Below are 24623 nucleotides of genomic sequence, written 5' to 3' on the forward strand. Positions count from 1 at the left end.
CCTTTTGTGAATATGTACAAGGGGATATTTGCTAAATTTTCTGCCGTCCAATTCTCCCATTTTAAATTGTTCAGTCTCTTTTATCATCCTCTCCCCTGATTTTTCCTGCCAAATCCGCGAAGGCTACGTGGATCGAGGAAATGTCGCTGTTTTCAGGCTCTCCGTTGAGAAATCTCAGAGAGTTTTCAGCTGTGGCCACATTTGATTGGTCGAAGTGCTTGTGAAGTTGTGGTAAGTGCTTCGGATCGCTGTATAGGTTGTTCAAATCTGAAAAAGCCGTTCAGAATCCAATCACGCTACAGTTCTGAGACTACCTCGTTGTTGCCTGGTATATGAGGATTGCGGTCGTGATGTTTTTCTATTGCTGTTCGTGAAAATAAGATGATATTCTTCTCTTAAAGTCTTGAGGTTGAGCCTGCACGGCTGCACGCTAGGTGTTTGATGAAATAGCTGCGTGGATAGCTATATGAGATGGTCCATCAGTTCATGAGTGCATGAGTTACATAAATCTTTGGAACATCCCTTGCCAAGATTATATATAGTCACATATGAATACTTCTATTGAAAAAAATCATTACATAACTATTTTGTTGTTGGAACTTGGAATGTGCACCCATAGATTCCATCTGTTAATCTTGCATTCAGGGACACAGAACGTTAGCTGTTTTTTCTATTGAGTGTTGAGTCCCGTAGTACTAGATCTTAAAAGTATTTTTTTTCCAGTGCCACATTAGCACTAGATCTGTTGGACACAATATACATAAACGCATACATCATTGTTGTCAGTATATTTGAAGTATAAATATCTCAGATGTTTACATCAGTACTTTCTTGCGCACAGGTTGGATGGAGATCGAAGTTGCACTGCTTGCAAGAGAAGACCCAGTTTTGCCCTTTCTGTTGGCACTTATCGCATACATAAGCCTTAGCCATGTCCAACTCAAGCTCATGCTCATGACGGTGATCTCTCACTCGATGAGGCAGGCTGTCCCTTTCCTTTTTGAGAACTTCTTCCAACTCATAAGCTCTTGATTCTGTAAAAGGGAATGCCATTGCACCATATTTTGAAATTATTCTCCTTCCGTCTGTTTTGAACACTTTACCATCTGGTCCAAGTATCAAGAGTGTTGGGATGCCTTTGATAGTGAAGATTCTACTGAGTTCTTGCACAGTTGTGTCAGAATAGGGGATAGCAAACCATGGCATTGCACTCAGGCTTGCTTGGAATTCTTCCTCATTGCGGTCCATGGAAATGAATATGACCTGGAAATTCCCAGGTCTCAAGGCTTTCAGCTCATCGTACGCCTCCCTGAGTTGTTTAGTGAAGGCACGGCAAGGTGGGCACCAGTGTGCTCCAAAGTACAGTCCAATTGTCTTGCCATTAAGGTCAGATATAGGAGTCTGAAAGAGTTATAATAGAAGGTGAAATGGTAAAGCAAAGCCAATTGTACCTGATGGGGATGAGGAATTCAAAGCAATTTCCGCTTGTGCATGTTACACATTAAGTTTGTTGGTCCATGCTTCCTTTCAAGGATCATAGTATCCAAAAAAACTGTTGTGCTGCACCTGTAGCTATATTCCTTTATTTTTTATCTCATGTAGCTTCATAAAGCTTCACCTAATTCATATTTTGTTGGTTTCATTGTTTTGTGACTAGATTACTATTATTAATCTAGCATTGCCAGTTTACTCAGTTTAATGGTTATACAATCATTAAGATTTTGATGACTGTGCTCATATATTAGCTTGTATTAGTGCAATCTGTTGGGGTTCTTGCTAGCAGGTTACTGTCATAGCATGTATCTATATACTGGCACCATCTATCAAGTCTGCATCATCTAGCCTTATATTTTACCTAAACATACGCAATGCATAAACAAGCAAATTACGAATTTATAGGTTATGATTTTGGTCACCTTTATGCCATCTTCACTTATGACATATTCTCTTTCCTTGCATCCAAGAAGTTGCAGAAGATTACCTCCTTGTCTCCTGGCATCATCCATACCCTCCAGTTCACTTCTCCTCTTTGCACCAAAGGGGTAGGCATCTACTCCATACTCCTCAACCAGCTTCACTGCATCCTCTTCGACTCGAAATCCATGAGATAGCGTTGTTGACAGAGGAATCAATGCTGGGATATGCTCAATGTCAAATTGCACACATAATTTTTGCCTTAGGCCAGTGTCAAAAGGCAAGGCAAGCCATGGCATGCCTTTGAAGTAGTCCAAGAAGCTGATCTCGTCGCGGTCAAGTGATATGAAGATTATCTCCATATTTTTGCAAGTATTCCTGAGTTTCCTGTAGATTTGGAGCAACTTTGGGGTAAAGTTCCTGCATGGCCTGCACCAGTGAGCCGAGAAGAAGAGGCAGATTCTCTTCCCTTCAATGGACGACAGAGGTATTTCCTGTTTTTGATACACAATGACAAATTTAGGAGACAACTAATTCTTCTCTTTCTGAAACCAAAAGCAAACATATTTTTGCAGTACTGCATAGTGTGAAGTTTTAATACTGATACTAATTTGGAAAAACTATGCCATGTTAGCAGTTTAGGCCCCCTTTGATTCAAAGGAAATTCATAGGAATTTTAAAGGATTTAATTCCTATAGGAATTTTTCCTATATAGCCCTTTGAATCAAAGGAATGAATCCTATGGAATCCTATAAAATTCCTATGGAATGCCTCTTCCCATGCAAATTTTGAAGGAAATTTAACATGAGGTTCTACCTCATGTTAAGAATCCTTTGAGTCTTTCTCTCTCCTCAAATTCCTGTGTTTTTCCTGCGGCTCAATCAAACGGTCATTCCTATGTTTTTCCTGTGTTTTGCAATCCTCTGTTTTATACTTGTATTCCTATCAGAATCCTATGTTTTTCCTATTCCCCCGTTTTTTCATTCCTGTGATTCAAAGGGGGCCTATACTTAAGCAGAGATCTCAGATTTGATCATGAAACAGAACAGCCAATCCCTGGAGTACTTCTATGTATTGATGTTTATTTGCTATATTTAAATCATGCTTGGATGCCAAATAGTATATCCACAAGAAAATTAGAGAAATATTTATTCAGAACAACAGAACACAAGCTAAGCTGAAGATCAGGGCTATCAAATACTATGATCAGTCTCACCTTTCCTCCATTGGAGAGAAGAGTTCCAACTCCAGCCAACTGTGGTATGCTCACATATTTCTCGCCTGCTTCAACACCTTCTGCCGTCTCTCCCATGTCTGGCAATGACAACAAGAAAAGAAACAGCTGCTGGAGTTTTATGGTTTTGTCGTGTGAGCACCGATGCTTCAAGTGGTCTGTTCCAACATGGCTTCCTAGGGATGGCATCTTTGGCAGCTAGTGTGTGCAAATTGGTTAGGTAATATTCTACTAATATGCTCCCAGAATCCCAGCAGTTGGGGTGAAAAACACAACAAGGTTGGATAAGGATAAAGGTTGGTATCAAGAACAGGAGAAGGTGAAACAGAATGAGTGATCATCCTTCCAGTCAGCATGGATGCAGATGATGTGGACAGCCACCTTGTGCCCTGTAATTTCCCTTTTTTTCTGACGCAATTGCCTACTTAGAATAGAATACCTTATCTAGTTATCTTTGATATATGAGAAAATGTGCTCTTGAATAGTACTATGAATTAGTATCACATATTTCATTCTTTATCTTGAGAAATCTGATGAAAAAAAAGGAGTCAAGAGTCAAGACATGATGTGGCCTTGATTGGGTCAGGCCCAGCAGGGAGGAGGCTGTAGGCCCAAGCCCAACAATCTCCATGATCCGATTGCTTTTACAGTTCATCAGCCATCGCTATCGCAAATTCGCGAGTGCTCCGCCGCGCGTACGGTCTGTCGTGTGTGTGGTTCTCTTGTCCACTCCAATGGATTTCTGGTGGATCAGAGGAAGGCGACGACGCCATTGTGGAATCGCGTGCTTAGCTCGACACCTGGTGGAGCCTCTCAGGGTTGCTGCTACGCAAAGGAGCACCTTCTCATCGTGTTCTTCTCCTCGAGGTGTTTCAGGCTCCGAAGGTACAGGATTCTTCAGGTTGATCTACCGATAATCGGAGTGATTCTTCTCCTTCTTGTTGACTGTTTATCGTTCTTTGTTGCGTGCTTCATTGCAACAGCACGTGCTGGAAGGAGAGGAAGGAAGTTGTGATGCTCTGTGATTCTCTGGGAGGTTTCTTGGCTCCATTAGCCGTACTCGGGGTGATGTGATGCTGATGTTGTATGGGCACCTCGAAGATGTGGCATCTTTTCCATGAGGTTTATGAGCTGCTGCATGCTGCGCCCAAGGGCCAACACTGTCCGGCTCACTGTTGAGGAGACTCTTCAGAAGAGGGTTCATGCATGCAAGGTGTTTGTTGTTGGTTCCCAAAGGAGGAGGGTGAGGAATTGGGTGGTGTTTGCCAAGAGGAGGAGGAGTAGCAAGAGGCAGCGTTGATGGAAGAGTTGGTTCTCCGATGCATGGGTCTGGCCTGATTGGAGCACAGATGATGTTCTTGATGCCTTTGATGGAGAGGAAGAGCTTCCTAATGATGAGAAATTTAAAGAGTGGAAGGGAAAGGTGAGGCCATTGTTGAGCTGTGGTAGGCACAACAGGAGGCGATGAATTCAGAAGGACGATCATGGGAGGATCGGATTGACTCAGGCAGCTTGGCTCATTGAATCTCAAGTCCAAACTAAACTTTATTTGGAAGGGAAAAAACACAAATTTCAGGTGAATAGTCTTTTTTTCTTCTCCCAAATGAAATTGAGTTTGAACTTGAGATTTTGTGATAATATATGTCATGCCTATTCCTATCTCTAGCATTTTTTTCATGAATTTAGAGAACTTTTAGGTCAGGTTTTCATGGGTTTTCACCTTTTCGATGGTTTACACTGGATATTTTCCCTTTAGTTATTCTTGTATTGTATATTTTAGCATGTTGTAAAGTGCTAACGATTCAACAAATATGCAAGTGTCCACATCCTATTGCCTGACATCATCATAGGACCAAATTTCTGATCTTACAGATATTTTACTCCAAAAATAGAAGATAATTTCTCCTTTTGCGTGGTAGCACCTTGTGCATAGCAGGAACTTTTCATTCACGATATACCGAGAAAGAACTGAAAATGAATGCCAGTATCTCTTCTTTCAACTGGAACTAGTCTGTGCAGAAGCCATCCTTATATGAACCTCATGAGCCATTGAACTTTATCACGATTTTACTATTAATTTTTTTTTGACGGGAAACAGCAGGAGAAGCTCCTACTGCGCTATATTAAATATATAATAAAAAGGTTACAATATTTACAAAGGGACAAAAATTAGGAAAAGTCATATATCCATGATTGCCAATCTAGTTTATCTATCTCCTTTGCTCTGTGCATATTAATTGCGTCATCCTTTCTCTGAAGTTCTCCCTTCTACAATTTTGCATAATCATTCGGAGTCAAGTTGGCACACATTAGTAGAAGTGGTTCTCGAACACTATGGCCTTGAAGCTGATCAAGCTGCAATTACCATTTTTGTACGTGTGGTTCCAATTGTTATGGATGTATTTGTGAAGATATGGGTAGGTTTTGCTTGTCTTTTGCTCTTTGTTCGTTCCAGGATACTGCAGTAAGTTTCATTTCTTCATCAGTAAGTTTCATTTTTTTTTGTCAACCTTTGTGCGGCCATAGAAGATGAATGGAGAACTTGGATTGCAGCGGGCTTGATTGTAGCTTCGTAAGCGGCGGAGGCGGCCGTGTGCTGTAGCCTTTTTTCTTTTCTGTCTTCTCGCCCTTAGTTTTCGGGGGCGTGTTTGTAATAATGCACATTCTTGCACTCTTTCTTAATATACTCTGGCCTTCATCCTTTTGCCGGCCCGGCAAAAAATAATACATTTTCATGATTAGGCAGTTGAAATTAGATTTGGAGTTAGGATTCTATACTTTCAATAGCTTTTTCTACCAAGCAATTGCAACTTTTAAGTGATTGTGCCGTTTGTTGCCACCATAGTGACTGTGAGTGAAAATGCATTCCAATGAGGCCTTCCTTCATTCAGAATAGAAACCAAACAAACACAATATAATCAGAGCATGTAATTCAAATAACAAGAAGAGAGTGCACTTCGATATCCTTATTTTGTTTAGTTGTTTTTCAGATATATGGTTTCCTTCCCAAGCTATCACCTACTGTACTAAACATTCTCCGAGAAATGAAACGGCATTAGAGAAATTTTCCACCAGGGATTTTGTCTCTTTTGAGAAAATGTCTCAGTGAGGGTCGCTCTCCAGCTATGCACTTGCTATGTCATACTTTATTCCCTACTGTGTTAAGCATGCTTTGTAATCTCACTGCACGGATCATTTTGTTTCGAGAAAAGAAATCACCCAGAGGCCTAGGTTAAGACCCTGGAAAATAATAACTAAAGAAAAGGTTATCGGTAGATCACTTAATATAATTACATTTAGATATTTGGCTCGGATATTTCTGTATAGCACTGTACTGCTTGGAAATCATTAGAAAATTTAATTATGTGTCGCTGTCAAGAATCGTATCTTTCATTTGACCAGAATCTTGAGGCATTATTTGCTTTGGTTAATGCTTTTCCTTTGTACAGGCCTTGTCTCGAATGGGGACTCTTTGGATATGCCATGGTTGGATGTCGCAGGTGTCAGGGTCCACCTGACCTCAATTTGTCTGTATAGCAGGGCAACATATATACCTGTCTATTCCAAGTTCCAACAGGATATATATCAGTTGATCATGTGACTCTAGAATAATCTTCCTCGTTTCCAATTCACTGTAATGCAAAACTTCTGATTTTCTGAAGCAGCTGTTGCTATATATACATGCATAACAAGAGCTCAAGTATACAGTCGCAAACTCTGTTGTTATTCTGTGGTTTCAGCAAGTAAAACTGTAACACTGTAAACTGCAGAAGTTCGATGCGACAATGGGTTCAATACATCTTCGTCTACTACCCGTCTTGAAAATGATCCATCCATCCCTGCTGCATCCTGATTGCTTCAGATGGTGGCTACCTGCCCGCCTGCCTGCCATTGGTGTCGCACTAACTTCACCAGTTCAGGGTTATAGTTACTAAAAAAAATTGGAAGTTTGAAGAAAGTTGAGAGTTTTGCACTAACTTCACCAGTTCAGGGTGTTAGTTTCTGAAAAAAGTTAGAAGTTTGAAGAAAGTTGGAAGTTTGGAAAAAAAAGTTGAAAGTTAGCGTTAATTTCTGAAAAAAGTTGGAAGTTTAAAGAAAGTTAGGAGTTTAGAAAAAAAGTTGAAAGTTTATGTGTGTTGGAAAGTTTTTGATGTGATATGATGTGATGGAAAGTTAGGAATATGGAAGAAACTAAACACGGCCTGTTCAGATGCAAATATCATGGTGATCCCTCCCATGGACTTGCAACGAAGTTTACGCGGTCTCTGATGAAACTCGTTGGCGAGATTGGCTGGTTTGATTGGCGAGATTGGCTGGTTTGATGGTGTCCCTACGTGTAAGTTCGCATGTTTCTCACGGCCATCTCTTTCACACTCACAGTCACAGGACCCGGAAAGGCAACGCTTTTGTTTCTTTAGCACGGAGCAATCCCCGCCGCGGACGCACCGCACATGGTTGATTTTTTTAAATTTTTTTGAATCATTTAACTTTTATTTTAAAAATAAATTATTTCTAAACTTATTTTCAAAATTTAAACAGCACGTCACCTGCACCAGGATAGTTGACGTGACCAGAATGTTTATTTTTTAAAATTAAAATTAAGATTAAGAATGTTTAAAAAGTTAAAAAAAAATCCACAGGGTTGCTTCCGACAAGGAATAAATCACACACAAGTCAAGTCGTCACAGTTTTTCTTCTGCTTTTACCTTAGCCTCGAATCAAAGAGCTTGCTTGCTTGCTTCGTCTTGACCTTGATTACAGCATGAGAGGACGATGGAGACGCGGATTACTCACGGCTTTCACACTCGGACTCCAGATTAACAGTTTTATTATTATTATTATTTTTGCTACTCCAAACTTTCCTCCCAAGAATAAGGTCGGCATCAGCGTGAGTAGTGACAAGATGGTTAACAACAGGAGGAAGAAAGGGACGGTCAAAGGGCAAGTGAGCAAGTTGATGACATTGTCGTTTGAGTTCGATTAATAATAATTAAGAAAAGAATAAAAACTTTAATCAGCTTGGTGGCTCTAACTGCATGGTTGGATAGAATATAGATCCAAAAATATTGGTTACATGATTATGTTAATTACTACACAATTATAGGGCCTATAAATAGCTTAGAAAAACTTGTTTAAAGCAATGCTGACATAGAAATACTTCATAGAAACATATAATTTTGAAAGCGTCGCATGAATAATCTATACCACATTCAACTATTTAGAACACGATACTTAATTATCCTAGAGGTGGAAAAGAAAAGACTTTTGAGTTGAGTAGCCACATTGGGTACCCTAAGTGGAAGAAAAGAAAGGCCAGAGACAAATGGGACTCAAAAATATATTTTTTAGTTACAAAACGAACGCGAATGGTGGTTGTACTTGTGGTACTTTTGTGCAATCTAAAACCTCTCTTTAAGGGACATTGGGTGAAGAGGTGAGATGACAAGGACAAGCACAAGATGCAGTAGTAGCATAACTAATGGTCTGTTAACTTTAATGCTATTTTCAACCTTATCAAATTTTGGTAAAGTTATAAAAAAAAGTGGCTACATTTAGTGTACTGCCAAATTTTGGTAACTATATAAGAAATCATGTTTTTGGCATAGTTGTCAAATTTTTGCTAAATTTTGGTAATGTTTTTTAGCATCAAAGTGAACAACACGATATACTAGTATAGAACTGGATTTGATTTGATCCTTGTTTAAGCTAATGAGAAACACGGTGCCCTCGTTCCCAAATCGCAATTGTGTTCGTGCCAATAGCCGTAGTTGAGAGGGACAAGGGAGTTTGGGGTGTGTGTTTAGGTAATACGTGAAACGTGAAGGGGCGTATTGCAAATTTTATGGAGCATTTATAGCGGGGGTAAAGTTGCTCACAATTCGCTCGATTTTTTTCCCAATAAATTTGCCCGAGTTTTCCTCTTTTGGTTCCCCAGTTTCAGTTTAAGCTCTTAAACCCTCGCCGGGAGATTTCGCCGCAAGATTCTCATTCTCCGCGCCTATTTGCTTGCCAGTTGTTGATCTTGGAGATGGCGGCAGCTCAGCAGGCGCAAGATTCAGCTGGTTCGTTGCTTTTTTTCCCCTTTTATTTGGGTTGCTTGTTGATTTTGGAGTTCTTTTTTTTTTTGCTTCACTTTGCTTATCTTCTGTGTTGAATTTGAGGAGTTGGGTGGGAGTTTATCTGTGAAGGTCGCGATCTTGGCGGTGTTTGTTCGTGTGGGGATCGTGGTAAATTTGCGAATTTTCATGGTTTTCTGGTCAAAATTAAAATTAGCCCAGGACTGAGATTTTGTACGACGCTGCTGTTCTGATGCTGTAAAATCTCGACCTTCTCTTCTCTCTCTTATTTCTTTTCGTTTTTTCTTTATTTTTTTGTTAGGTTGATTGGAGAATAGCAATTTTAGATGCCATTTATCCCCAAAATCGATTTTGCTGATAGTGATTTCTTCACTTGTTAGTTAGCATGTGCTCAAGCTTCTACTCTATTTACTTCGTAAGTTGGTAAGGTATCTAGTTGTGTGGCAAGGTCAGTAACAAAGTTTGAGTAAGTAATGACCTAAATGGTAGTTCGTGATGTATTAGGCGACCAAGCGTTCATCACTGAACAAACCAACATGGATAATTTACAGTGTAGTTTATTATGGGAGCTTGTTGCTGATGTCCTGGTCTTACAGAATCTATGCAACTTAAGCAAAAGAAAAAACTAGGAAGTGCCTCCACATTTTTTTTTCACTAATAAGAATTTCTACCGTGGTTCTTTGTTTGTTTTAACATGTTAGCAGCATTATTCATCATTTCGTCTGTACGATTGTACATGAAAGTTGGTTACTTAGTTTATGCGCCTATACGCAATAGTTCCCTTTTGTTAACTTCCATTTCTAATTTGCCCGGATGCAACTTAGTTTACTATTTTGTCATAAAAGGCTTAATTTACTGTGCTGAGACTTATACATGGATGTCCCTCTTGAATAGATCACATGGAGCCTCTAGAGTCACGCCTTGTGGTTGAGAAAAGTCCTTCTACAAGTGTGAGTGTGAAAAAGCAGGTTATTACAGTCATAATCCTTGTAGCTTTTTTTTTTCTTCGCAAATGTTTCGGTACTACTAACAGTTGATTGGTGTTATGTCAGATTCTCTCTAGTGAAGATCATAATTTATCTAGTACTGCTTTGCACGGCGCAAGTTCCTTAAAATCAACCAAAAGTGCTCAAGAGAAGGGAAGCTTTTTGGGTAAAGGTGGAGAACAACATTTCATCTACCAGCCCAATGTGTATACCCCTCAGCCACATACAGTCTTTTCTGGAGGTTAGAGCACATTTTTTTTGTTTCTCTGTCTTGATGCTTACACCCACCAACACATTGTCATGCATTGAAGATACTAAAAACTGTAGCATTTGTTTCTAGACTGAAATAGATTTGGATTTTAATTAGCTGCACAGGTTCTATCTGAGGGGGCATTTGCTAATGTGCTGCTCTACGTTGCACATTTACTTCACACATTTTGAGGAAATTGATTGACTAATTTCTGTCTTGGCACTATAGTCAGGAAACTGTAGTCATTTGGTTCCCCATTGTTGATTCTGTAGAACATGTTTGCTCTATTGTTTTGAGATGATAGCACATTACCCTGTTCATGAATTACAACTGCTTGATTTGAATGAAGAATGTTCTTTCGACAGGATACTTGAACCATCTGGGTCAATGGGAAGAATATCCGCATGTTGCCAGTGCAGATGGAACTGATGCTGCATCTCCTGTAAGTACATGGTTATTATACACCTCCCCTCTTTCTTAATGCTTTCACCATCTTGTTCTGCTACCATGATTTTACAAGAAGGGTCAGTTACTAATGTAATCTCCTTGATATGCAAATGTTCAGGTGATGTACAGTTCTTATTCCCCTGTGCCAACCATGGGAGACAGCCAACCATATTACCCTTTGCACTGCCCTCTGTCAAGTCCTTACTATCAGCCACCTGCTTCTCCTAGCATGGGACATTCAAATTCTGCAACTGGGATGTCGCAGTTTGATCCTATGCAAGAGTATTACCTTCCTGATGGACTTCTGTATTCACCAACTCCTGGGTTCCACCAGCATTTCGGTTCCTTCGATGGAAGTAAGATTTCCTTTTTAATCTCTCTATGGCTTCTCATTATGTATACAGGGTTTTGATAACTGTGTGCAATGCTAGAAATATTTTACTATCTTAACCCATGCCATCTTTGTAATGACCGTATGATATTATTGCAGCTCAAATGCAACAAAGTGTTACTGGAATTTTTGGACAAGGGAACATACCATTGGCTTCTGGAATGGTATGTGATACACTGTTTCAATTGTATTTTGATGTATTTGTACTGATTGTATCAGTGATTGTGCTCAATAGTTGGTTCTGTGAGGACATTTGTCGATGATTGTTTCTGCTGTGCTTATTTTCAGGTACTGATAACTTGTGTTTTTGCAGCATCAGGGGTCCATGTACAGCTCTGGGTCATACAAGGCACGGCAGCAAGTTGGTAATTTTGGAGGTAGCACGCCAAATTGGAGTGCTGCCAGTCGCAGATTTAGCCCCTTTGACAGGGGCTTCAAGCATGATAAGGGCTCTCTTGAGTTTATGAATGAGCAAAACCGTGGTCCACGGGCCACCAAACCCAAGAAAGAAGTGAATAACTCCTCAACTGAGGACAAAAATAGGAAAAGTGCATTAATAAATGATTCTAACTTGTACAACCAACATGATTTTGTTATTGAGTATGAGGATGCCAAATTTTTTGTAATAAAATCCTATACCGAAGATCATGTACACAAGAGCATAAAGTATGGTGTCTGGGCCAGCACTGCTAGTGGTAACAGAAAGTTGGATGCTGCTTATCGTGAAGCAAAAGAGAAAGAAGCCACTTGTCCTATTTTCTTGTTTTTCTCGGTATGATCATTTCTGTCATTGCTTGTTCTTCTCTTTTCTATTTTCATGGCAGGAAAAAAGATAAACAATAGGAAATGAAAATTTGTCCTTTGACTTACCATTTGATTTTGATTTTGAGGCAGTTTTTCATGCATGAAATGAATTTGAAATTTGACTTTCCCTATAGGTTAATGGCAGCGGCCAGTTCTGTGGTGTGGCTGAGATGATTGGACCTGTGGACTTCGACAAGAGTGTTGATTACTGGCAGCAAGACAAGTGGAGCGGCCAGTTTCCTGTCAAATGGCACATTGTCAAGGATGTCCCGAACAGCCTTCTTCGGCACATCATTCTCGAGAACAATGAAAACAAGCCTGTGACCAACAGCAGGGACACACAGGAGGTAAAAAGACCAATACCCATGCTGGCCTTTTTGTAGTTAAAACTAACTTCAGAATGCAAATTTAAGCTTTGCTCTGTCTTGGTGGTTGTCTATTGACAGGTCTTATCTCTAGCACCAAGTAACTAAACTAACATTGTCAACTCACAGGTGAGACTGGACCACGGGCTCCAGATGCTAACAATCTTCAAGAACCATGAGGTCGAGACAACTATCCTCGAGGATTTCGACTTCTACGAGCAGCGGGAGAAAGCCATGCTGGATATCAGACAGCGACAGAAGCAGCAGCATACTGATTCCGAGGTCCAGAAGCCGATGGTGGAGGCCAAGGAACCAGTGGATCTTATGAACCAAATCTCAGCCACCTTTGCCCGGGCTGTGCAGCTTGGAGAAACCAAGGGCAGCAGGGAGGACAAACCAAAGGTTGAAGATGCTTCTGCTGCTGCTGTTGCTGTTCCTGAGAACGAGCCTGTTGCTCTTGCTGAGACTGAAGGATTGTTAGCAGATTCAGAGCCAAGCCCTTTGAAGGAAAGTGGTTGATCTTACCCCTTTCATGTCTGATTGCGAGAAGCAGCTGGGCCTTGTGATGTTCACATGGAAGCAAGAAAATCAAAGGAGGTTGATATGTGAAAAAAAAAATGCTGCTTCTTTTGTACTTCACCATAGGCTGCATTATAGGCTGGAGGAGAAGGATTTGGTTCACCTCCAGTTAGGTTATGATGTTAGTCTTATGTTTCCTTCCCAATTTCTTCTTTCTGTTCTGTCATCTGTTCCACAAGCGCCACCAAGAATGGTGCTCAGTGGTTTAGCCATAAGGAAAGCTGCATATATAGGCCAGAGCTCTGTACAGTTTGCAGTTAAATTATGTTGTTCTCAATCTTTTCCTGTGATATCATACAATTCTGTAGCAAAGTTCTCCTGTTGAGATGACAGTTTTACACTCTTGGTAATTTCAGCTCCATCAGTATCAATCAACAGAGACAAGGATAATATGGAAATGAGCTAATCTCACAGAACATTTTACACTTGTGTATTCATCAATGGCAGGCACTACAAACTCAGCCAGTAACTAGGAGCTGAATCTAGGAAACGGGTAAGGAAGATTAACCGAAAGCTTGGCATTAGCAGAACTCTGCAAACGGAACATTTCAAATTGTACATACTATATACTCTGAACGCAGCAAAGTTTGTGCATGTTCCAGCAGGGGGATTATATAACACAGGCATAAAGCAGCAGGAACATGCGTCAGTTACAACAAAAGGAAATCTGCATGATGTTTCGACAAAAGGATAGAGCCTAACACACCAAAGCAGTCTGAAAACACCACTCTAAGAGAGAAATATTTTGAATATAGAACTGCCTTACACCTGAGTATATAACTCAGTCGTACACTCAAGTTGGATTTCTACTTCAGCGGCGCAGAGTCTAACATGTGATAAATACACTCGATTATGCTTCCTTCCATCAAGGTCTTCGCAACTCTCTGTTGTCTCATTCAATCAGTTGTCATCGGTTGGGAGATGCAGCACCGAAATCGGGCCTTGCGGACTGTGCTCAGGATCACCACCTCAGCATGCTCCAGCATCCTAACTACTTCGGTGAATGGAGGGCGAACATCAGGGTTTGGATCCCAGCACCTTGTCATGATCTCACTGAGAACAGGCAAGCAGTCCTGTGGTATGGCTGGACGGACACCCTTGTTCACCACAGCAAATGCAGCTTGTACTGCTGTCATGTTAGCGAAAGGGAGCATGCCAGTAATGAGCTCCCATAGAACAATGCCAAAGCTATAGACATCTACTTTCTGGTCATATGGCCTGTGCTGAATCATTTCTCTGCAGGATCAAAATAGGCGAGTCAGACATCAGGAACCAAGTTAATAAGATGAATGTATTGAACGAATTACAATTTGAAACAGTAAATAGAAAACAACTCATTGCTCAGTATCCTATTGAAAAATATTACGATGTACTACCATGAAGTAAAACACAACAAGGTCAGTATTAGCAAGTTTTAGCTTTCATGCTGTTTTCTTCTTTTCCAGACTGCTAGGAAACACAGTGTTAGCAATATTAAGGCATGAGGAATAATGACTAAACTGACTGGATTTCTTATAGAGATAACCATCCACTTGCTTTATAAACCATCAATGTACATGCATGTGCCACTAGACTTGAGAAAGAATCTAGTTAGTACTCACTGATGGAAACTCAAAAGTGTGGCCAAGGATTTAGAGTTCAGGACAACTAACATGAGATTATTCAAACAAATTGTGACCTTGTATGATAAACCAATCAAACCATGTACCCAACCTCAGATTTAACTTAAGTACTACTACAGTCTACTAGCATCCCGAGATGGTAGCCATGATGATCACATTGAACATTAAATATTCTTGACTCCAGAAAGAATCTGGTGATTGACATTTCACCTACAAAGTTACACAAACCTAAATGAGTAACAACTGGTGACAGGATTAGATTCTAATGACCCAATAACAGGTAATAAGTATTTTAAGGGCTGAAATGAAGCCTTCTAGTGATGCAGAAGAAAAGGAACGAGGCAAAGACATATGCACACATTTGTTATAGTTTGTAACAGAGATTCTGTTAAGGTAATTCAGATCTATGAGCAATCATATGGTAAACAGATTGCGCTGGTAAGGACTAAGGAATGCACTGAAGACAAGCAATTGATGTGCACTACCCTACCATATTGCAAGACCTATATCTGATTTATGGTAAGTACCTGCATATATGATATTTCAACCTGGAATCCTTAATGCTCAAGGCCCAACGTGGTTTTAAGCAAGGCCTAACAAGAACTTGCTACATGACCAAACAGAACCTTAAGGAGGGTCCCACATGGTAAAAAAAAAATCCCAACTAGACTCCCCATCCACCTCTCCCTTATATTGAGAGTCAGTCATCGGGCAGGCAGCAAAGGCCTGCTAAAGTGGTGCAATCTGAAGTCAGGCATGTAGATCCAGGAGGCAGTGACCACCAGGCAACAGGGACAGCATCCCCAAGAGGACAAGACCAAGGGAGGGCAGCAAGAACCTGGGAAGTTACTCGAGCACTAGCATCCAATGGACCCAGGACCAAGGGGCACTGTCCCCATCGAGCAGATTTAGTGTTGGCAACCATCGGACGGCGGACGCGCGGAGCTGTGGATATAGGGTGGTCATCAGATGAGCATGATCAGTCCAAAAGCTCCATTGCTGCCCGCCGTCAGTGCAACGGCTCCAGAGCTCTGAACTTTGTCACAATTTACAAAGCCAGGTTCTAAATGCTTATGAAACACTCTTATTGTCCACAATGTGGGTGCCCTAGCTGGAATATATCCTCTAGTTTTCCATTTATGCATACGGTAAGCTGCCATCTCTTCTTAATCAAAGCTTCCCTTAACTGTCCGAACAACAAAGCATTAATTTCATTCCATCTATGGCTATGCAGTCTAAAGATCCTCAATAAATAGAACAAGGAAAAATTGTTATAGTACGCCTTTAACTAACATACTATATCCTACTTGGTAAATAGCATTAATGTAGTTGTTTTATTCAGTAACCAAACAAAATTCTCTTAACTAAAATAAAGTGTTGCACGCGGCTAGAACTAACAGATAATATGGTAAATAGTATTAATGTAGTTGTTTTATTCAACTTACGGGGCCATCCAACGATAGGTTCCTGTTTCAGGTGTCATCCCCTCGGTTTTGACTTCAATCCTGGCAACTCCAAAGTCTGCTATCTTAATCGATTTATCGCCAGAAATCAAGAGATTATCTGACTTGAGGTCCCTGTGAATGAACCCAAGAGCATGGACGTAGGCCATGCCCCTTGCAACATCCAAGGCTTGCTTCACAGCAAGCTTTAATGGAACTGACCTGTTCTGCCTCTTCATCAGAAACTGCCTAACTGAGCCACCCTTTGCATACTCTGTCACAATGCACCAAACCATCGGCTTCCTGCATGCCCCAATAAATTTAACTATGTTGGGATGCCTCAAAGTTGCAAGCATCATAACTTCTTGCACAAACTGTTGTTCCATTAGCCCGGCTCTCTCCGGATCCGCCTCTGGCCTCTCCAAAAGCTTGATGGCAACATCCTCCCCATTGTAGGTGCCCTTGTATAGCTTCCCAAATGCACCCTGCGCAAAGGGCATCCCCATGTGGAGCTTACCCAAATCGATCGTCCACTCCTCGTAATCCTTGAGCGTCTCGGTCGGGTACCTCGGGTCCATCAATGCCCGTGCAAGCGCATCCTCACTCAACGCATGCGACACCCGCCCGGGGCGGAAAATGCTGTGCCCAACCGAGTAATTGGCTGCGACATGCCCCCTGAGGCCCGGGTGGTTGAGCATCCTGGTGTGGGAATCACTAGACCCGACGCTGCTGTTATCCACCGACATTGCCACGGAGCCACCGCCATGCGTGCTGGTCTGCAGGCTATTGAGGCTATCGATCGACATGTTGGAGCTCTCCCCGAGCTTCCGGTAGTACGCCATGTCGCAGAAATTCCCACCAATGTCGTCATGGCCGCCGGCGCCGCCGACGACGCCGCCCATCATGCCGGCGAACTTGGGGCCTTCCACCATCCTCCTCCTCCTCCTCCTCCCAACAATCAGCGCCTTCTCAACTCCTCCTATCTCCTCACCTCACCTCACCTCCCTTCCCTACTCCCCAAGGGCGGATCTATCGTCGCGCATAGAGGGTTCAGCTGAACCCCCAAATTTCTCTGCAAACAAACCGCCATTAGTACCAAGCTTAAGGCCGAAACAAAAGCTTCCACATCTACAAGAGAAGCTAAGGTCAAGTGCAAAGAGAAATGGCGCGGGTGGAGAGAAATGAGGAAGAGGACGTGAGCTCACCGGCGGGATGCAGCAGGACGCCGGCCGCCGCTACTGCTCGCCGGGGTGGAGATCGGCGGTGCTCGGCGCAGGCGGCGGGCGGGCGAGCTCGCGAGGAGGAGACGGGGAGACGAGGCGAAGGGGAGATCGACTAGGGTAGGGAGGAGCAACGAGGAGACGAGTCAGAGGCAGCTGCCGGTATTGGCTTTTTCTATAGCCAGGTGACTGAGCTTAGCAGTGGTGGTTAAGGAAGCTAATCAACTTTCTTACTAATGAAAATGGTATTAATTAAGCTAATCTAATCACTTGCTGATGGAGTTATGCAAATGTGTGTTTGCCCTATCTGCAGTCGAGGATACATGATCATAGGGCCTGTTTAGATAGTTTAAAATTATGATAAGCAGCTGATTGATAGCGAAATACTATGTTTTCCATCTTTTTGTTTCTATATAATTTTTTAGATTCTACCATTATGTTTTCTCAGAATCTAGAAAAAACTAAATCATTTAGAGAGTTTTTAATTTTAGGAGAAGCTGTAGTAGTTAATTTTTTTTTTCAAACCGCACCTATCCATCTCGATCTTTCACTATCCCATCTTTCTCTCTTATTTTATTTTATTTTATTTGGCTCTTGTGAATTTGTCTATGACCTGACCGTATCACAAAGCAAAAGGCCCATGTGACACAATGGGGAGAGTCGGTGATTACTAGCGGAGGGGAAACCGGTAGTAACGCGCACATACACCGCGACACAGACTGCACAGGCCCGTGATGATGATTTGGTAGGTGATCACCTCGAAATGATTGGGGATTTTTTTTTCTTTGCGAGGACGACGACGACTCCCCGGCCCGTTGATGCGTGCCAACCCCGCGGCAGCTGTGCGCCCGCGCACCGGTGCACCAGGGCGTGCGTGCGCGCGCGCCCCGTTCTTTGCGCGTTACGACGTTGCGCTCCCGCATCCCGCTCCACGCGGATGCACGTACACGGGACACGGCTCGTGGTTGTGGACGGGGCGCGATCAGAGTGCGATTCAGCGGAAGCGTGTGATGGAGGGAGGCATCAGCATCAGGCATGGGACGATGGGAGATCACATCGACCGCGTTCGTGGTGCTTTACACTACACGTGCGTGCTTGGTTTAGCATTGAGCTAAGGGCCGGTTTAGATCCTCTAAAATGATTAAAATTTTACCGTTTTAGAACACTTTTTAGCAAAATAAATATAAAAAGTAGACAAGTTGGTATTTGTCATTTGATAGTCTATAGCAGCGAATTTGAAGAAAAAAAAACATCGGGCCCCGTGCATGAGAGAGGCAGCAGCAATTAATGGCAGAACTTTACCATGCATCTAAATACCAACTTGTAAAATTGCAATGCTAAATCTTTTTCCATCAAAACTTTTACCAAAAAATTTACCGCAGCAAGTTGATCTAAGCAGACAATAAGCCAGTTTTTCTGTGTATGATGTGTCTGGTAGGAGGTGGCACAAGCGCACAACACAAACGGGCAAAGGGTGAAAGGGTTTCACCTACAAAATGCTTTTGATTGCTTCGTTTTTTTTCACTGTTTATCAGCGTACAGTAACGACAAAGGTTGAACTGTATATTTCCAGTTTTTTTAAAGAAAAAACCTATATATTTCCCTTTCCTTATTCTACGGGCCGACAAATCCCCCATATACGGCCCATCATTATAAGCCCAGTTTTATGCTACAAGGCCCATAGCGTCACCTCGCCACGAAACGGAATAAGATCACTTTGACTCCCTCAACTGACCACCGAATCTAAATCGTATCCCTCAACTGCAATACCAGAAATCTTGACCCCCCGAACTTACAAAACCGGTGCAATTTGACTCCCTTAGTGGTTTTGGATGGCGGTTTCGCTAACGTGGCGCACACGTGGCAGTGTTGACCTGGTCTTTGTTCCACATGGCATTGACGTGGCGCTTATGTGGCATTAAATAAAAAAATATATGCGGGGCCCATTTATCATTCACACAAAAAAAATTGTGGGACCCACTGACATGTGGGTCCCACATGTCATCTTCTCTCTCACTACCCTTCTTCCTCCTCTCTTCCTTATTTCTCTCTCTCTTTCCCCTTGACATGAGCCGGCGACAGGCGGGGGCTCGGTGGTGGCATCGGCGAGCGGGTGCCGGAGTGGTGGCTGCGGTGGGCGGTGGACCTCGGGCGACAAGCGCAGGAGCAGCTCCTCCTTGAAATGGGGGTGGACCTTGGGCGACGTGCGACGGAATGCGTCGGGGGAGATGGGAGCACGCTCCCAACCGCCGCTCCTCGTCCCCACTCTGTGTCGTGGGCAGTGAGGAGGGCGGCGGCCGCGGCGTCGACGGCGAGGTGGGCGGTGGCCGCGGTGGAAAGGGAGCAATAGCTCGCACGCCCCAACGCACGGCGGCGGACTGGCCTCGAGCGCTCCAGCGTCGACCTGGCCATGATGCGGAGCGGCGATTGGAGCTCCTCCTCCTCCTCCAACATGGGCCCCCTCCCCGAGCACGTCCGCTGCGAGACCGCCCCCTTCTTCCTCTTGGATTTGCCACCGGCCGCGCCCGCGGCGGCCTCGTGGAGGCTTGGGAAGTTGGCGGCAAGAGCAGGGGGCTCGGTGGCCGCCGGGGTGGCAGCGTTTTCGCGCTCCTCCACCTCCTCCTCGGTGTGCTCGGTGTCCCCCGCTGCGCACATTCCTCCGTGCCACCGCGCCCAGCTTGCTCCCTTCCCGCCGTGGCCGCCCCGCACCATCATCGCCGGAATCATCCTGCTCGTCGCTGTTGTGCTCTCGCCGCCATGCCCTCGCTGAGCGGGCGCTCAAGGTGTCCTCGCCGCCATGCCCTCGCCCCGCCACCATCCCCGAATCCCTACTGCTGCTGCAGCGGCGGCGACAGAGGTGGCGCGAAGATTGTCGGCTGCCGCTCCGTCCATTGCCCGTCGTAGCCGCCGCCGCCGCCGCTCCCCACGCACGAAGAGAAAGAGGGAGAGATAGAGAAGGGAGGAGGGGGAGAAGGAAGAAGGGATAGGAGAGGGTGACATGTGGGACACACATGTCAGTGGGTCCCACAAATTTTTTTTTGTGTGAATGAAAAATGGGTCCCGCATATATTTTTTTATTTTAATGCCACATATACGCCACGTCAATGTCACGTGGAACAAAGACCAAGTCAACACTGCCACGTGTGCGCCACGTCAGCGAAACCGCCATCCAAAACCACTAAGGGAGTTAAATTACACCGATTTTATAAGTTCAGGGGGTCAAGATTTCTGGTATTATGGTTGAGGGATACGATTTAGATTCGGTGGTCAGTTGAGGGAGTCAAAGTGATCTTATTCCCCACGAAACCGACTCAAATTATTCTCCAGCCCACGAAGCAGCCGCCGAATAAGATCACGCTCGCCTCCTCCTCCTCCCCTCTCATCCCGTCTCCCTCCCGAATTGGGGATCTCGCGAGTCGCGACGAACCAAACCGATCGAAACCCTAGCTAGGGTTTCGCCGCACCACCACTACCACCTCCCCGGCCGCTCCCCACCGCCGCCGCCGCCATGTACAACGGCATCGGTCTCCAGACCGCGCGGGGGTCGGGCACGAATGGGTACGTGCAGACCAACAAGTTCTTCATCAAGCCGCGGTCGTCGTCGGCGGGCGGGCCCCCGAGGGCGGCGCCGGCCCCGGGGTTCGACGACGCCGGCGGGGGCCTCGGCGGGATGCGGAAGCCGAACAAGGAGATCCTGGAGCACGACCGGAAGCGGCAGGTGGAGCTGCGGCTGCTCCTGCTGAGGGACGCGCTCGAGGAGCAGGGGTACACGGAGGGGGAGATCGAGGAGCGCGTCGAGGAGGCGCGCAAGGAGGCCGAGATCGAGGCCGCGGCGGCCGCGGCCGCCGAGGAGGAAGGACGCGGCGCGGGGCGGCAGCCACTCCCGGGCAAAGGGTATGTGTAGAGATCGAAGTGTTCGTCTTATTTCCGTTTACTGTGCTGGCTATAGTGTTTGTCATGTGTACTAGGAGAGGAAGGCTGGTGACTCATGCTTAAAAGTTAATAATTTTCGATACAGTGTTTGGTTGTGTGTTATTCCTGAAACAAATTGTTACTCGTAGTTCATCATGCTAGCTTGTTCTTGTTACTGTGCTGGCTATACTGTTTGTCATGTGTAGGAGAGCAGGGCTGGTGACTCATGGCTTAAAAGTTTATATTTGTTCGATACAGTGTTAAGATTGTTTCATTTCTATAACTGAACTGTTACTTGTGTTTCATCACGCTAGTTTCATTTCTATAACTGAACTGTTATTGTTTCATTTCTACTATACTAGTATATTTTTTTTTTACTATAGTTCCAAGTTTCCAACTAGCATACGTGATACGACTGCATATGCATGGGTTTCTTTATTTTTGCTGTTATATGTTCATTTGTTTGTTCTGTTTCTGTAAGGTTATTTAATTTCTCACAGGAAGGTTATGGTCATTCAATTTCTTACAAGAAGTGAATTCTCTCAGTTTTTCAGACACACAAAGCCACCACGTTGCTGCAAGGAAGGAGAAGCAGCTTGAGACGCTGAGGGCTGCTCTTGGTTTGGATGTTGATGATAAAGCGAAGAAGAACGCTGATGTAGAAAGTGATGTGGAATCTGGGGAGCTTGTTCCTGGGAAGGAGTATGAAGGTTTGGAAATAGATGGGCCAGAAGATGGCAAGACTTTAAAGGATGACAGAAGGCATGCAAAGAAGGGTAAGAAGGATAAAGGGAGTGATGCAAAGAGTCATGGCAAAAGTTCTAGGAAGATTAAACTTGGTCATGATTCAGATTCAGATCATGATGATAACAACAAGAAGAAGAAGAATTCTCGCTATGGTTCAGAAGATGATTCTGAGGCTAAATATGATGAAAAGAAGCACAGTAAACACTTGAAGAATTCTCGCCATGATACAGATGATGATTCTGAGAGTGACCATAAGAATGCAAAGTGTAAAAAGAGCTCTCGCCATGATTCAGAGTCTGATTCTGAGAGTGATCATAAGAATGCAAGGCGTGGAAAGAGCTCTCGCCATGATTCAGAGTCTGATTCAGATGGTGATTATGGCAAGAGGACAACAAAACATGGCAAGAACGATCGTGATGAGAGAAAGAAAAGGCCTGCCACGATCTCTCGCCGACATGACTCAGAAGATGAAAAGCCTAGAAAGGGTAAGCGCATGGATGATTCAGATACTGACTCGGAGGGTGATGGTTCGTTCAGTGAGTCGGACAGCGACTATGATCGGAAGAAGAAGAAATCTACAAATAGTTCTCGCAATGAATCTAAAGATGATAAGCCCCGAAGAAAGGCTCCTAAGGACAAGTATTCTGATGGCCCAGGAAGTGGCTCAGACAGTGATCATGGTGGAAAATCAAAGTATTCAAAGATTTCTCGCCGTGATTCTGAACTTCAGTCCCGAAAGGATGCTGAAAATCAAAGTGAGTTTGCTAGCGATGGCTATGGAGAGAAGAAACCTGTTAAGATCCCATACAATGACTTGAAAGATGACAAGCCAAGCAGCAAGGTTGTTCGGAAGGACCGGTACAGTGATGAATCAGAGACTGATTCAGAAACTTATGTTAAGAAAAAGAAGAATCTTCCGAAGTCCTATCACCATAGCGATAAACCAGCACAAAGAGGTAAAGAAAAGGAAGAGAACTCTGGAAAGAATGTTGATAAGCGCAAGAGGCATGATACTGATTCTGATTCAGATAGCCATGCTCGTGAAAGGAAAAGACACCTTGATGCACGGGCGAGTTTGGCTGCCCAAAAGAAAAGAAGTGTGACTAGCTCAAGTGAGAGTTCAGAGAGTTCAGATTACAGCAGTAGCAGTGATAGTGAATCAGATGTGAGTTCTGACAGCCGCGAGGATAGGAAATCAGCAAGACAGTTGAAGCATGATGAGTTAGAGAGAAAGAAAAGGAGTCAAGACGAGAAGAGAAAGGAGCTAGAGAAGCAAAAGCAGGAGGAAGAGAGAAAAGAGCTGGACAGGCAGAAGCAGAGGGAGGAAGAGAGAAAGGCTAAAGAGCTTGAGAAGCAGAAGCAGAGGGAGGAAGAGAGAAAGGCATTGGAGAAGCAGAAGCAGGGGGAGAGGGACGGAGAGAGATATGAGCGTGACCATGAGGGGAGGAAAGGCGAAAATGATGTTGAAAGAGACTACAAAAGAAAAGTTGGAGAAGATAGGTATGATCCAAGCAGGAGGCAGGATGAGGATAGGTATGATCCAAACAGGAGACATGATGAAGATAGGTATGATCCAAATAGGAGGCATGAAGAACATGGTCGACGAAGAAATAGAGATTTTGATAGCCGTGATCCGAAAAGGTCTAGACATGATTCTTATCATCATTCTCGAAGGGACTATGAACAGCGTTATTCTAGAGATGAATATAGAGACAGGAGGCATCGTTGAATGCAAGTCATGTGTAAGTCTGATTTTGTCCTCTGTTTTGTTTGTGTATATTTGGATTGTTTTAAACAAACACATTTTGTAGTCTGTTGTTTAGTAATATTAGAAGTTATGTTTTTTCGGATATGGAGTTAACTTTGTGCATTGTCAATGGTCTATCACAGATTTTAGTGTTCAAATACATTGGATGAATTTCATCTTCCTTCGCAACTAATGTATAATCTCACCATGCTTTAGTATTTTCCTTTGCAGCCATCTCTGGTTTCTTCAAGCAGAAGAGGGATGCATCTTTACATGAACCGAGCAGATGATCGATGTCCTGCTCCCTCAAGTTTTTCAGAGTCCTAGCAGAAGAAGACTTGATGCGGCAGTAAATCTCTCCTAGCAGTAGAGAACCTTTTGCCTCAGGAATGTACGTTTGCGTATGTTTGTATGAACTTTCATACTTGTTGTTTTGTTGTGTGAATGATCAATATGTATTCTGGTGGATATAATTACCTTGTGTCTGCAAGAAATATATGGTTTAACACTGTGCCCATGTGGTTTAGTGGCTTAGTGCTGAACAGCATCACAAGCATTTTTGTTGGCAAAATTTTGCCGTTGATTTCTGCATATGCTGGAGTGAATATATTACTTTTGATGATAATAACAGTTGAAAAATTATGCGCTACGCCTACGCTACGTTGGTACCTCTGATCGAATTTGACCGGGAAACCTATTTGCACTAATGGTCGGTTAGGAGTTCGGACATCTTCCCCAAGCAGGCCAGCCGAGCCAGCCGAGGTCTAAAGAGAGAGGCAAGGCAACCCGGTAGGTTTCCAGATTGTGCAGCGTCTTGGGATTTGGGAATCTTGGTGATCATCGGACATGTCGAAGCGACCGCTGTCTTCGTGCTGCTGCTCCTGTC

At 43.6% G+C, this 24623-nt stretch overlaps 4 protein-coding genes and 1 long non-coding RNA gene across 8 annotated transcripts; 3 read left to right on the forward strand and 2 right to left on the reverse strand.

The window, feature by feature from the left end:
- Window positions 1-640: 640 nt before the first annotated feature.
- On the reverse strand, window positions 641-3492 carry LOC127769842 (probable nucleoredoxin 3). The gene is made up of 3 exons (XM_052295501.1): window positions 3131-3492; window positions 1917-2408; window positions 641-1401 (listed from the first exon to the last, which is right to left on the reverse strand). The coding sequence occupies exons 1-3, from the start codon at window positions 3335-3337 to the stop codon at window positions 808-810; spliced, it is 1293 nt and encodes a 430-aa protein (XP_052151461.1). The 5' UTR covers window positions 3338-3492; the 3' UTR covers window positions 641-807.
- Window positions 3493-3831: 339 nt separating this feature from the next.
- On the forward strand, window positions 3832-5873 carry LOC127771693 (uncharacterized). Of its 2 annotated transcripts, XR_008017191.1 has the most exons (3): window positions 3832-4033; window positions 4132-4724; window positions 5448-5873. It is a non-coding gene; the product is annotated as an uncharacterized LOC127771693 (long non-coding RNA). The 2 variants fall into 2 exon arrangements; XR_008017190.1 differs by having other exon boundaries at window positions 4132-5873.
- A 3147-nt stretch (window positions 5874-9020) lies between these two features.
- On the forward strand, window positions 9021-13445 carry LOC127770179 (YTH domain-containing protein ECT3-like). 2 transcript variants are annotated; one of them, XM_052295845.1, is made up of 9 exons: window positions 9021-9210; window positions 10120-10175; window positions 10278-10452; window positions 10827-10903; window positions 11027-11264; window positions 11399-11463; window positions 11613-12071; window positions 12238-12450; window positions 12598-13445. In XM_052295845.1, the coding sequence occupies exons 1-9, from the start codon at window positions 9177-9179 to the stop codon at window positions 12985-12987; spliced, it is 1707 nt and encodes a 568-aa protein (XP_052151805.1). In that variant the 5' UTR covers window positions 9021-9176; the 3' UTR covers window positions 12988-13445. The 2 variants fall into 2 exon arrangements, with proteins under 2 accessions (XP_052151805.1, XP_052151804.1); XM_052295844.1 differs by having other exon boundaries at window positions 9022-9210; window positions 10120-10193.
- A 167-nt stretch (window positions 13446-13612) lies between these two features.
- LOC127770180 (serine/threonine-protein kinase STY13-like) lies at window positions 13613-17489 on the reverse strand. The gene is made up of 3 exons (XM_052295846.1): window positions 17317-17489; window positions 16115-17183; window positions 13613-14283 (listed from the first exon to the last, which is right to left on the reverse strand). The coding sequence occupies exons 2-3, from the start codon at window positions 17041-17043 to the stop codon at window positions 13944-13946; spliced, it is 1269 nt and encodes a 422-aa protein (XP_052151806.1). The 5' UTR covers window positions 17044-17183; window positions 17317-17489; the 3' UTR covers window positions 13613-13943.
- Window positions 17490-20689: 3200 nt separating this feature from the next.
- On the forward strand, window positions 20690-24245 carry LOC127771194 (uncharacterized). Of its 2 annotated transcripts, none has more exons than XM_052297041.1 (3): window positions 20690-21225; window positions 21790-23732; window positions 23954-24245. In XM_052297041.1, the coding sequence occupies exons 1-2, from the start codon at window positions 20840-20842 to the stop codon at window positions 23717-23719; spliced, it is 2316 nt and encodes a 771-aa protein (XP_052153001.1). In that variant the 5' UTR covers window positions 20690-20839; the 3' UTR covers window positions 23720-23732; window positions 23954-24245. The 2 variants fall into 2 exon arrangements, with proteins under 2 accessions (XP_052153001.1, XP_052153000.1); XM_052297040.1 differs by having other exon boundaries at window positions 20691-21225; window positions 23969-24245.
- Window positions 24246-24623: the final 378 nt, after the last annotated feature.

The sequence above is a fragment of the Oryza glaberrima genome, chromosome 4 (genome assembly GCF_000147395.1).
Source record: "Oryza glaberrima chromosome 4, OglaRS2, whole genome shotgun sequence".
Lineage (NCBI taxonomy): Eukaryota > Viridiplantae > Streptophyta > Magnoliopsida > Poales > Poaceae > Oryza > Oryza glaberrima.

Coding starts and splice junctions, on each gene's coding strand:
- LOC127769842 (XM_052295501.1), bottom strand. CDS start 3,337: ATGCCATCCCTAGGAAGCCATGTTGGAACAGACCACTTGAAGCATCGG. Junction 2,409..3,130: donor TTCTCTCCAATGGAGGAAAG/GTGAGACTGATC, acceptor TATCAAAAACAG/GAAATACCTCTGTCGTCCAT. Junction 1,402..1,916: donor TAAGTGAAGATGGCATAAAG/GTGACCAAAATC, acceptor TAACTCTTTCAG/ACTCCTATATCTGACCTTAA.
- LOC127770179 (XM_052295844.1), top strand. CDS start 9,177: ATGGCGGCAGCTCAGCAGGCGCAAGATTCAGCTG. Junction 9,211..10,119: donor GCAGGCGCAAGATTCAGCTG/GTTCGTTGCTTT, acceptor CCTCTTGAATAG/ATCACATGGAGCCTCTAGAG. Junction 10,453..10,826: donor ACATACAGTCTTTTCTGGAG/GTTAGAGCACAT, acceptor TTCTTTCGACAG/GATACTTGAACCATCTGGGT.
- LOC127770180 (XM_052295846.1), bottom strand. CDS start 17,043: ATGGTGGAAGGCCCCAAGTTCGCCGGCATGATGGGCGGCGTCGTCGGC. Junction 14,284..16,114: donor ACCTATCGTTGGATGGCCCC/GTAAGTTGAATA, acceptor TTGATCCTGCAG/AGAAATGATTCAGCACAGGC.
- LOC127771194 (XM_052297041.1), top strand. CDS start 20,840: ATGTACAACGGCATCGGTCTCCAGACCGCGCGGGGGTCGGGCACGAAT. Junction 21,226..21,789: donor CAGCCACTCCCGGGCAAAGG/GTATGTGTAGAG, acceptor GAATTCTCTCAG/TTTTTCAGACACACAAAGCC.